Source organism: Canis lupus, chromosome 5 (genome assembly GCF_011100685.1).
Source record: "Canis lupus familiaris isolate Mischka breed German Shepherd chromosome 5, alternate assembly UU_Cfam_GSD_1.0, whole genome shotgun sequence".
Lineage (NCBI taxonomy): Eukaryota > Metazoa > Chordata > Mammalia > Carnivora > Canidae > Canis > Canis lupus.
The window spans coordinates 79055735-79068878 of record NC_049226.1 but is presented as its reverse complement, the minus strand read 5'-3'; the positions used below and the strand labels follow the sequence as shown (position 1 = coordinate 79068878).

Genomic DNA, 13144 nt, shown 5'->3' with positions numbered 1-13144 from the left:
CGGAGGTCCTTTCCACTCTGGTTTTCTCCAAATCCCTGGTCTTCACAATCCTGTAATTAGGCCAGGGGGCAGAGTGATAGCGCAGCTCCTACCTTGCCCCCTGACCATGGCCATCCATCTTCAAGGAAGCCGTGACCACAGATGGCACCTGGGCACAGCTCAGGAGGCTGTGCCAGAGGGAGCCGGCAGACTTTGGGGGAAACTGACAAGAGGCCAGAAGTGGGCCGGCTGGTTAATACCTCAAAGTGAGGGATCAGGGCTGGCACATAAGCCAGGCTCATGGTGACAGCCCAGTGTCTAGAAGTTATTAAATAAAGTGACAGCCAATATTGGTCTAAAAGGTGGTCGCCGGTGGCTCTGTTTTGTAAGGGTGGCTCCTTCTCAAACTTGATACACGGGGGCAAGGTATCTTGAAATCGAATTGCGGGATGGCCCTGGGGGAGCTCAAATCAGTACAGTTAAGCAGCCTTATGCATATTTCAATAAGGAATTAGTGTAACAGATTGATGCCTCTGATGTAGGGCTTAGCACTATTTTTTCCCCAAAGATGCAGAGCAAGAGCAGCAGCCACTTGTCTGCATGGGGCCACCATCCCACCTGAGGCTGCTTACTGGGAAAGCAGAGCTCCCCCCGCCCCCCAGCCCAGTGTGATCTTCCTTTCCCAGATTGCTGACTTCAATGCACAGGGGCTATGGAGGATCTCTGCGTCCTTCCCAGGGGGACCCTGGGTTGATGAGGCCCGCTGGTGCCAAGACCAGGCAAGCAAGCACTGGCAAAGTGGAAAGAGCCCACAAGTGTCTGCCCCCTTTTCACTGAAATTCTCCAGGACAGATGGAAAGAACAAGACTAGCGGGTCCACCACCTGCTGGGTCCCCTCATTTAACTCTGGTCCCCACCAATTACAGAAAGCATTGACTCTGATGGTGGTTTTCAAAATATGGTCCATGAGCCATCAGCATCACTCAGGAACTCACTCAAAATGCAAATTCTCTGAATCAGATGTATTTTGGGGGGTGTGGCCTGCTATCTGTGTTTTAACAAGGCCTCCCAGGGATTTCTGACACACACTTGAGTCTGAGAACCTTGGGGCTATGATCTTAGGACATGCTTTGAGGTTTTTGAGAACTATGTCTCCTCTAACTGAATGGCAGGTCCTAAGCCCCTGCTGGGTGCAGTAGGTACTGAGCTCTCCTGAAAGGTTGTCGTGCCTAGAGAGAAGAGGCACAAGTCCTGAGTTGGGCAGATATCATCTCCTACAGCAGGACTGGAAGGGAGAGAGGTTTGGTCAGAAAGACTGGTCACAATGAGGAATGATTCAAGGCCTAGAAATCGTTCCCTGATACTGGCTACAAGTAATAGGAGGGAAGGGGACACAGTATCTTTGTACTGTTGCAATCTCCTGTGAATCTATAATTATTTTCAAATAAAAAGCAAAGTAATAATAATAGCAGCAACAGCAATATGTAAGGTCTTCTGCATTTCCAAAGTGCTGGCCTGTCGAGTTCACATCTGACTTGGAAGAGAAAAATAATTAGCTGTTCCCTGAGTATGAGTTACACCCATCTGTAGTATTACTCAAATTTTCTTTGAAGCCCTTTATAGAAACAGAAAGACATGTCTGATAAGTTGATGATAACAGTGTGTCTTACTCTACACATTGAGGCATATTCTTACACTTCTTGAGTAGGTGGTTGCACTTCTCTAAAACGCTTTCTAGGGATGTATACAAGTAGCATAACTTGCACTTAACAGAGAATTAGACTGTGTCTGAACAGAACGTTCTTTCGTAACCCCACTGGGCTGGAGTTTGAGACATCCCACACCTCTGGGGCAGGGAAAGAAAAGGAGCCCCAGCTTTGTTTTAGCCACAGCATGGAGACCACCCCCCTGGGTGCGTGTAACCAGTGTGCACCTCTGATTCCTCTTTGAACCATCTTTAAGTGCTTGGAGGCAGAATGAGACCATGCATGTTTAAAGACCAAGTTGGCAGCAAAGCAAATCCTTTAGAGGAACTGTTGTTGCCTGTATTAGGGGAGGAAGAGAGTTTAGCCAGATCGCTGGCCACTTATTAAGTGCAGTAGTTCCATAGGAGATGCGAGTATGAAATCCTAGCCTGTCCTCTGGGGAAGGAACTGCCAGCAAATGCCAAGAGCGCCTCCACTTTCAGTGACAGTATAAAGATCACAAAGTCCAGAAGCACAGATTACCCTGTTGTAAGATTGCGTTTTTGTTGTCTGGAGGAAGTATGAGGCTCCTGAGAAGCTGAAGGAGAAGACCTATGGAAAGATCACACTGTACCTTTCATTTCATTGTAATTATGAGCTGAAATGACCATTTTCAGATCTAGGGAAGCTTCTGAGTCCAGTGTGCTGAGGTAGTTATCCCAACTCAAACACTGATAGGGAGGTGTGTGAATTTTTTTTCTCCTAGTCAATGGAGATAGATGAAAGATTGCTGTAAATTTCTGGGGCAGGTGGCAAGCTGGTTTACCGAACGCAAGGCGATGAGAACCTCTGGCTTACGGAAAGTAGCATGAATTAATAATCATTTAATTGGCTCCTCCATTATGTTGCTGGTTTGGGAGATGGAAGTTTAGATGGAGGGGCTGTCAGTGGTACTTTAGCTAAGGTTTTGACGGTTGAGACGTGGAGGTGGCGGCTGCCTTTGGCTTCTCCACAAGGAGTAAATGTCTGGCAGCAGCCAAGGCCCTCGGTGGGCTCACCTTGGGACCCCCACAAGGTGGAGGATCCAAATGCCACCCCACCATGAGGAGAAGAAATGCAGAAGAAAACTCCCAGCAACATGAACAGCTCAGTGCGTGCCCAGGAGCTCCCTGAGGGGGAGGTCCCCGGGCAAAGGGAGGTGGCCTTTGGCACAGATCTGCCAGGCCAATAGCCTCATTGGTGTGTTGAGTGATGAGATGAATTTTGTTTGTGAAATATAAAAACTACTTCCAAGTACTGTAGTTTTTTGGGAGGACAAGTTGATGTCTTGGCTGATAGTTGGAGGAAGCAAAAACTTCTACTTTATTTCCTATTTTTCTTAAACTTTCTTTTTCATGACTCAGCAACTCCATGCCTTACCTGGCTTCAGAGTTGTACAGACCACATCACCAGATGACAAATGGGTCATTAAGTCCACTGGTGGTCTGTTGTATCGTGAGTACATCTTTCAAGCCTTCTTTGGTCAAAATTTCAGTGACTCAGATTTTAATTCATTAGTGAGGATTGGAATTGGAAGACTGGTTCTATCAGGTGACATTATAGAGGCTGTGTTTTCAACCATTCTTGGCCATTCTATAAGCTCCCTAAGTTTATACTATTCTTACCTCTTTTTTAAAGTAAGTCACTTCATACATGAAACTTTATTCGGCTTGTTTTAATTATTTTGTGTGCCTAGAACTTAAGACTATTTTTTGAAAATTGCAAGCAAAACCTGCATGATTTCAGGTAGGTGCTCCTCTTCTCCCAACTTCCTCTAATTAAGTATGACAAGAGGGTACCTTTTTAAATAATTATTTTTAGAGGCTAAATACTTTCCAAATATGTTAAAAGCATGAGTAATCTGGAAGTTGATGTCTCTATGCATAAATGATCCTTCCCCCCACCCCCCCACCCCCTCCCCAAGGAAGCCATGCCTCGACAGCTGTGTTTCCTTTGGGGATAAAATTATTTTGCCTCATGTATAGAGAATAAAATAGTCATGAATCAGGTCTGCCTCTCTTAGTATTTGTCTTTGTCAGTTGTGGTGGCCAACCCATCACAGTTCAACAGGAAATGGTGGCTTTTGGCCTAGAAAGCCAACTTTGAATTTTTCGTACCCTATAAGGAGGACATGCCAGTCCTTTCTGTGCCTCATCAGCAAGTTGGGTAGGACAGCCATAACCCCTAACAAGCAAGGCTTTTTCACTCCTTATAGAAAGTTGTGTGGCAAGGAATGTACAGCTCACATACTATCAGGTTGTGGTAGGGGTTTGACCCACCATCCCACCATCACTGTTCCATCTGCCTAGCTTTATAGAGTATGAAATCTGTAGCATATGCACTTCTGTGGTTCCTTGCCACATTTCTATCCCCCCTCCAAGTGCCAGGAGCCCAGCATGTTGCCTGTGGAAGATTCGTTGAGTTTTAACACATATTTTTGTATGATACAGCTGCCAAAATGAGAAAATTGCTTTAACCAGCAAAGTTAAAAAAAAAAAAAAATACCACCTGATGTTTTGCACAGTATGGATCCAAATATCAACGTTTTCATGGACAGTTGAATTTAAATGCTGAACTATTTAATTATAATATTAAGAATAATGTAACTACCTGACAACCTTAGAAAATGGGAAAATGGTCCATGATTCCATTACCTAAATACAACAATCATTTTCTTCTAGTCTTTTCAAGTACCTGTTTTTTTCCATAGCTATATCATGGTGTAATGCACATTTTATCTTATTTTTTCTTCTGATAAGCGTTCTCAGTAACTTTCTACATTGGTTCACAGCTATCATTCTTAATGTCTCTAGTATCCAGTAGAGGAAGCTATACCATTGTTTACTTGACCATGCCGTGATATAAGAGACCTAGATTGTTTCCAATTCATATTGTCATTATTATAAAAACCACTACAGGTAGTAACCCTTCAAGTTGTTTGACTTTATGTTGCCAGTATAACCCAAAAGTTCCAGGCACTGTTTAAACCAAGGCTTGTCTCTGAAGTGTATGTATTTTCAATTAACTACTGTGATGTCATAGTGGCCTTAAAGTGACCAGTAATTGATTCTTTAAATAATGTTTCCTAGACTGTGACATCTCTCCTAGAATTTAAGTTAAAGTTTAGAGAAGTCTTTAAAGCAGAAAACCACAGTACTTTCTCTCTTGGTATTCATACAACCTCATTCACTTAGGCCTACAATGTATGCTAGTGACAGAACTAAAATAGAAATTGATTTTGAGACTCGGGCCCTTTTGAAGTAGTTCAGAGAGAAGCAGCTTGAGGAAGCCTCAGACTGTGGCCTGTAGTCAACCTTCATCCAGCATGCCTGTGGAGAACTTGCACAACTGTTTGCACGTCTACAGAAATTGTGTAAAAAACGTCGGTGCCATGTCTTGATAGGGATCAATATTGTAATGCCTGGGGTTAAGCTAGGAGGGGGGCTGTCAGCCTAGTTAACCTAACTCTTAGGAGCAGTCCCCACATCACCCAGGGAAACACAATGGGATTGTAACTGGGTGTTAATGGAATCTATTACAAGAGTGGCACAGCTTTATCTTCAGGGAATGAGCTAGTGAGCTGCAGGTGGCTGATGTCCACTTCTAAACAGATGAGATCTAATAAACAGTGCAGGGTGTCCAGGATAGAAGGGAGATGAGCCCCAGAAGTTTTTACACCAGTGGGTTCAGTGTTTCATATAATAGCAGGGCTGATGTGTTATTGCAGAGAAAGAGGAATGAGAGGGAAAGTGCTGATTTTATTTTTTAAAACACTTCATAAGACACGTTAGCTTGAGCTCACAAAGGAAGGTTTAGAATTCCAGAGCAGGGCAGCTTCGGTGGCTCAGCGGTTTAGCGCCGCCTTGAGCCCAGGGCGTGATCCTGGAGTCCTGGGATCGAGTACCACATCAGGCTCCCTGCATGGAGCCTGCTTCTCCCTCTGCCTGTGTCTCTGCCTCTCTCTGTCTCTCTTTGTGTCTCTCATGAATAAATAAATAAACTCTTTAAAAAAAGAAAAAAGAAAAAGGGTAATAAAAGTTCCCTGCTCCGTGCAGGGGGAAGGAATAGTGGCTTCTGAAGCCAGAATTCTCACCTCTGTAACCTCATCACAGTTCACTGTGGATGGCACCTTGAAGGAAGAGGATGGACTCTGGTCAGATGAGCAAGCTGACACCACACTCGGCTACCCAGTGTTTGTCTTGCAGTTCCCAGGGAGTAAGATGAGTTGGCTGATCTATCCTCTGCTCATCCACTCACGCAGCCGTGCAACTGTGCAATAGACCACCTTTCCAAAGGGGGTTAGTGGCAAGCTGATTGAGAGCATTTACAGGATAGTGGTATGGTCCCATAAGAGAGAGTGCTGTTTTAGGTCAGGCAGACTAACAAAAATTGGGGACTGAGTGTTTGGAATGGCATCTCTATCTTGGTTTGCCTCTAGTGGAAGGAAGAGCAAATAGCAGCTCTTTCCTAACTCTAAGCACAGCCGTATTCAATGCCTATAGGTTGCAGGTGGAAATGGGGAAGGGGAAAGGATGGCTATAACAAATAAGCATCTAAAGTATCTCCTGATGCTTCCACTCACCCCATCAGTAGAATGCATTTGAACTATTAATATAGAGAGGATAACCAATAAGCAAAAAATGAAAAATGGAGAAAAAGGAACCTTCTGGGAGTGGGGGGCATTTAAGTCCCTGAACCATTAGTTAAGGACTCCTGTTGTGGGAGTGTTCAGGTAGGAGCCCATGACACCGTGAGGCCGGAAACCTGCGACATGGGGTTCTTTGAGGAGCCGAGAGATGGGAAGTGGGCCGTGGGGAAACTGGTCTAGAATGTTACAGCACCTAGTTAATCGGCAGCCAGTCCATCACATTAAATATCCAGCCGTCATGTATTACCTTTCAAGTGAAAATGAATAACTCCCATTAAGAGCAAAATGGGTTTGAAGTCGATTCGAGACAGATTAAAGTACTGTTATGAATGTGTGTGTTGGGAGGAGGAGGGGTATGTGTATAAAATGCTTGTCCTTGTACTTTTTAAATAATAGATGCCCTACAAACTTATGTAGACCAGGTTACCAAGATACTGGGGTTTAAAGGTCACAAGATGTGCATTCTGGGAAGAGCATCAACTTCCTGGAATATTTCCTGCATTTAGCAGTTTTTTAAAAAAATTATTTGGGCCTTATGATTTTAATGAATAAAATTGATTTTCTAAAATTGTTCATTAAAGCACACATCTATAATGACAGCATCTTGGTATCCGTGTCAGAACAGATTTCAATGTTGAGTGTAAAGTAGAAACACAAGCTAGGTACTAGACTGGGTGAGACAGGCAGCCGTTTCATGAAAGGGCAAAAATTAGGCTTTCTAAACCAGTGGCCTCAATGCTGGTCAAATTATTTTTCAGTGAGGGGAATGGGTATATATTTCTCACTACCATTTTCAGGATTTTAATAATCATTTTTAGCAAAATTACGAAAAATGAAGTTGTATCCAAAATAAATGAACTAATCTTCAAATACGGACCAGGTTTTGGAATAACCACATCTAACCATTTTGGGATTTGTGTTTACACTGGAGAAACCCTATTTATCCTGGTTAAACCCTTAACCCAGCAGTTTTTTTCATCAAAATCTTCCAGATCCTTTTCCAGAGAACTCCTCCTACCTATACTTCTGTACCCACTGTTTATTACTTAAGTCTCATGTGACTCTCCTCACTAATTAGTGTTTTTTTTTTTTTTTTTTTTTTTTGGTAGAATGGGTTTGTTTTGGGTAAGCAGAGAGACCTTCCCCCTTACCACCCACTCTGAAGACAAACACTGGTGCCTGGAGCATTGGCTAGATTATAAGTTGGATTCATGTCCTACCTGTTCCATTCTCCAATTACTTTTTCCCCAAAGCAGGTTGCTAAACCCAAACTTGATTTTTTTCCCCCCAAGTATTTGTATGCAGATATCTGTGTGAACCTTTCTCAGGTCACATTTATTGGGTCTCCTGTGATGTGCTGTGCTGTGATTCCAAGCACTGGAACAGTAAAGGTGGGAGCACATAGTTGATCACCTCTGTGCAGAGTGTGTCTGGTACTCAAGTTGACTGGTGGTCGGCAGAGCAACTGGTGAGACTCTCCCATCCACTCTCAACCCTACTGCCCTCCATGGGCCAGCAGGATGTGTGTTGTTTGGGGGAGGTCAGTACACTGAATTTAGATTAATCTACCTCAGAGCATTTTAGTCCATTTCTTTATCTTTCTTCCTTAGTGAGGAAAGAGGAACACTTGCTTCTTTTCCAGCATGCTTGAGAAGTCAGCCCGGATGCTCATCCTACTTGAATTTTGGTGTTTCAAGAAAATCCTGTGCTATAAATGAATGTTGATTTTCACCCAACACAAACCCTCTGGGAGCTGGCCTGGCCTGGCTGCTATATCGCATCTTCTGCTTTTTCTTGCAGCGTCGTCCAGCCAGGCAGAGAAGGAGCTGACAGATTCTCCTGCAACCTCCAAACGCATCTCCTTCACAGGTAGCTCGGAATCTCCTCTCTCTTCAAAGCGACCTAAAACATCAGAGGAGACCAAACCAGAGCAGGTGAGACCAGAAGGGGCCTTGCTGACGGTAGGGGGGAGGGGAGTGTTTTAGACACCAGCGGGAAACAGACTCTTGGGTGGGTGGGCTTGGGGCAGACAACAGGCACTGATGGGAACTGAAGATTCAGCCCGAGGGGTGGGTGTGTCCCCACAGATGTACCAGTGTCCCTACTGCAAGTACAGCAACGCCGACGTCAACAGGCTCCGGGTGCATGCCATGACGCAGCACTCCGTGCAGCCCATGCTGCGCTGCCCCCTGTGCCAGGACATGCTCAACAACAAGATCCACCTCCAGCTGCACCTCACCCACCTCCACAGCGTGGCACCTGACTGCGTGGAGAAACTCATTATGACGGTAAGGCAGCCAGCAGCAAGACCCGTGGCTTCTCTTTTCCCAGAGGTCAAAGGTGACATAGGAGCGTGGACAAGATCCTGTGTTGTTGGTTGAGAAAGCCAGTATAGAGTTGGAGATGTCAAAAATGATCCTAGTTTTGTGACCTTTGTTCTTCTGTATCTTCCTTAAACGTGGCACACCATGGTGTGACTGTGGCCAACGGCATGAATATGTTTGTGTTCTCCACTTTCCCTTATTATCCTCCCTCCTGGTCTGGTACAAGGTCTAGATGAACTAACCATTTACATGAAGAAACTGTTACTTGGACTCGCCAAACTTTCATAAGTAGGTTGTGTTCTTGGTTGCTCTTAATCTCATTTCATCCTCACAACAGCCTTGGTTAAGAGTTTGACCTGTTTACATTAACAGAGAAAATCTAGACTCAGAAAAGTTGGCTAACTTGATGGCACTTGTAATGTCAGAGTTGAGATTTGAACCCGTATTTTCCAACTCTGAGTGTGACCCTGTAATGTGAGAGTTTCTCAAGTGGATACTTTGATTCTCAGAACAGGAGGATGGTCAGTGGGATAGCACATGTTGATTCATGGATAAGGGCTTTGCATTTTGGACATGATGTTGCTGCACCTATAAGTTTACCGTAAAGATTTAAATCTAATTGTACTGTGAAGACTTTTCAAAACACTACAGGTGGATACATTCCTGCTTTTCTCTCTGTGGTAGGGCTGCTGTGCAAGCCCATTCCTGATCACTAGTGGAAAAACTACCAGAGAATTACTATTCTCACCTCTAACTTATTTCAACAATAGAGTAATAAGTTAATTTGATTGCCTTTTTGTCTGAAGATTCCCAGAGAGGTATTCTTTCTAGGGAATTCCATGTTACAATGTGCAGGTCACAGATACATAACCTCTAGGCATTTCCCATTCCATTTGATTATGCAAGATTAATGAATAATGTTCCAAGTAATGTTTAGTCATGAGGTACATACAATCGATAATGCATCCAGACAACTTTAGCAGCCATTGGGAAACCTGAAGGTGACCTAGCATAAGTTTCATTTCAGAAATCTTTTCAAGTATAAATTCACTTTCCGTGGATATTTTCAGATAGATTGGTGAATATCGTGAGAAGATTGTGAGTGGAAACCTTTTCCTTTGATTGGATGAATTTCTATAGGTATTGGCATTCTCACCAGCCTTGGAAATAACAATGGTTATTTCTCAGGCCTCGTCATACTTCCCACCGATGGCCTGGAACCACAGGACCTGAAGGAACAGGAGATGTGGGAAACATTTTCAGTATCTAATGACATTTTTCTTTTGCTCAGCTATTTCTCCTGTTTAATATAAATCTGGTCTAGGAGATGTGGGTTTATAGTAATCCGTGAGCTTATATTAAATCTGTGATCTATAGTAACTTGAATTTATAGTAATCTTTTTGGAGACTCCAGTGAAAGTGATTCTGTAGCCTTACTGAGTTATTCTCTGCACAGTAAAGTTGGACAAACTCTGTTAAGACCACCACTGAGGATTCTGCATATATAAAATTGTGTGTACAATGCCAGGGAGCTGAAGAACACCTTCAAATTCATATATGGAACCAGGCTAATAAATCCTGTTCTAGAAGAATCCCTGACAGCATAAATATGGAGGAAAAATGTACTCCCTAAAGAGGTTACACTTGGTACCTTTTACTGAAACCCCTGTGTACCTCGTGTACCTCATCTTCCCACAGCAAATAACAGGAGAGTTTTCTATAGAAGTGGAGACTTTTACGTTTTAAATTTTTAATTACAGTATAGTTAACAGGGTTATAGTAGTTTCAGGTGTACAATATAGCTATTCAGCAATTCTACATGTTAACTCAGTGCTCAACACATCATGATAAGTGTATTCTTAGTCCCCATCCCCTTACCCCCATCTGGTAACCATTAGTTTGGCCTCTATAGTTAAAAGTCTTTTTCTTGGTTTTCTTGGTTTGTCTCCCTCTCTTTTTTCCTATTTGTTTTGTTTCTTAAATTCCATATATGAATAAAATAGTATTTGTCTTTCTTGGATTTATTTTGCTTAGGGTTACACTCTCTAAATCCATCCATGTTGCTGCAAATGGCAAGATTTCATTCTTTTTTGTGGTTGAATAATATTCTGTTGAGTATACATATGACATCTTCTTTATCCATTCATCTGTTGACGGACACTTGGTCTGCTTCCATAGTCTGGCTATTGTAAATAATGCTGCAGTAAACATAGAGGTGCATATAGCCTTGCAAATTAGTGTTTTTGTGCTCACTACCCAGTGGTGGGATTGCTAGATTCTATTTTTAACTTTTTGAGGAACCTCTATACTGTTTTCCACTTTGGCCACCAGTTTGCATTCCCACCAACAATGCACAAATGTGCCCTTTCCTCCACATCCTCGCCAACACTTTCTCTTACGATTTTGATTGTAGCCATTCTGATAAGTGTTAGGTGGTATCTCACTGTGGTTCTGATTTGCATTTCCCTAACGATGAGTGATGTTATGCCTCTTTTCATGTGTCTGTTGGGCATCTGTAGGTCTTCTTTGGAGAAATGTCTGTTCATGTCTCCTGCCCATTTTTTAATTGGTTTATTTTGCGGGGGAGGGGGGAGTGTTGAGTTCTCTAAGTTCTTTATATATTTTGGATACTAACCCTTCATTGGATATGTCCTTTGTAAATATCTTCTCCCATCCAATAGGTTATCTTTTGGTTTGTAGATTGTTCCTTTGCTATGTTAGAAGCTTTTTATTTTGATGTAGTCCTGATAGTTTATTTTTTATTTCCCTTTCCTCAGGAGACATATCTAGAAAAATGTTGCTACAGCTGGTATCAGAGAAATTACTGCCTGTGCTCTCTTACAGGATTTTTTTAAAAAGATTTATTTATTTTAGAGTGAGAGAGAGTGTGCAGTGGGAGGAGCAGAGAGATGGAAAGAGAGAATCTCAAGCAGACTCCCCACTGACCTTGGGGCTCCACCCTGACATTATGACCTGAGCCAGACTCAAGAGTCCAACATTTAACCGGCTGAGCCACACAGGTGCCCCTCTCTTACAGGATTTTTATGGTCTCAGGTCTCACATTCAGGTCTTTAATCTGTCTTGAATTTATTTTTATGTATGATGTAAGGAAGTGGTCCAGTTTCATTCTCGTGCATATTGCTGTCCAGTTTTCCCAACACCATTTGTTGAAGAGACTGTCTTTTTCCCATTGGGTATTCTTTCCTGCTTTGTTGAAGATTAATTGACTGTATAACCATTTCTGGGTTTTCTTTTCTTTTTTTTTTTTTTTTTAATTTATGATAGTCACAGAGAGAGAGAGAGAGAGAGGCAGAGACATAGGCAGAGGGAGAAGCAGGCTCCATGCACCAGGGAACCTGACGTGGGATTCAATCCCGGGTCTCCAGGATTGCACCCTGGGCCAAAGGCAGGCGCTAAACCGCTGTGCCACCCAGGGATCCCCCATTTCTGGGTTTTCTGTTCTGTTCCGTCGATCTATGTGTCTTTTTTTGTGTGTGTGCCAGTACCATACGGTTTTGACTACTACATCTTTGTAGTATAACTTGAAGTCTGGAATTGTGATACCTCTAGTACTTCCTTTTCAAGATTGCTTTGACAATTCAGGTTTGTTTTTTGTTTTTTTGTGGTTCCATACAGATTTTAGGATTGTTTTTTCCAGTTTTGTGGAAAATGCTGTTAGTATTTTGATAGGGATTACATTAGATTTATAAATAGCCTTGAGTAGTATAGACATTTTAACAATATTTGTTCTTCCAGTCCCCTGGCATGGGATGTCTTCTCATTTCTTTGTGTTGTCTTAAGTTTCTTTCATCAGTGTTTCATAGTTTTCAGAGTACAGGTCTTTCACTTTTTCAATTAAGTTTATTCCTAGGTACTTTATTATTTTTGGTGCAATTATAAATGGGATTATTTTAATTAGAAATGTATACATTTCTGAAAAGTGTGCAAATTATGGGAAATGCACTGATCATAGGAAGTCACTCTGCTAGCAACAAGAGAAAGTTGATGGATTCAGAAGCAAGTTGAAAGTTATGAGAAATGTAATCATATAATAGTTTCACTCTTAAGGGTACATATAAGGGTGATTTGCTATTCTCTATGTGAGAAGATGGAGTTACTGCATGGCTGTCAGTATTGAATTGGCTTTTCAAGCTATGTGGATAGTTTGCAGTGAAGTGAAAAAGCATTTCCACCTTGATCCTTTAGTTCAGCAGGAAAAGATGAGCAACCAGGGTTAGAGGGGAATTTGTGGCTGTAACTTAGGGTGAACCCAGAATCCTGTTTGAAGATTGCAGTTTGCCCTGATGAATCAAAACAGATGTCACTGTTCTTTCTTTGGAAAGTTTGGTGTTAAAATGGAATTTTCAATTGTTTTACAACTAAGTGATTATAATAAACTTGTGGTTAAAATCATGCCCCTGGAGGGTATTTTACTGTAATTTTATTAGAAAATTGGCCATGGGAAAGTA

The 13144-nt window shown here is 42.4% G+C and overlaps 1 protein-coding gene and 1 long non-coding RNA gene across 3 annotated transcripts in view; one reads left to right on the top strand and one right to left on the bottom strand.

Moving 5' to 3' along the window:
• Positions 1–13144, top strand: part of ZFHX3 (zinc finger homeobox 3) — a 159212-nt gene that overhangs the window by 122064 nt on the left and 24004 nt on the right. For both annotated transcript variants that reach the window (XR_005360121.1, XM_038538466.1), the window contains exons 5-6: positions 8152–8285; positions 8439–8639. Coding sequence is in view for 1 of the 2 variants with exons in the window: in XM_038538466.1 (XP_038394394.1) it covers positions 8152–8285; positions 8439–8639 (335 nt within the window). In the remaining variant the exon portion in view is untranslated. The remainder of the gene's footprint in view (positions 1–8151; positions 8286–8438; positions 8640–13144) is intronic.
• LOC119871962 lies at positions 7413–10647 on the bottom strand. Its single transcript, XR_005360150.1, has 2 exons — positions 8918–10647; positions 7413–8253 (listed from the first exon to the last, which is right to left on the bottom strand). It is a non-coding gene; the product is annotated as an uncharacterized LOC119871962 (long non-coding RNA).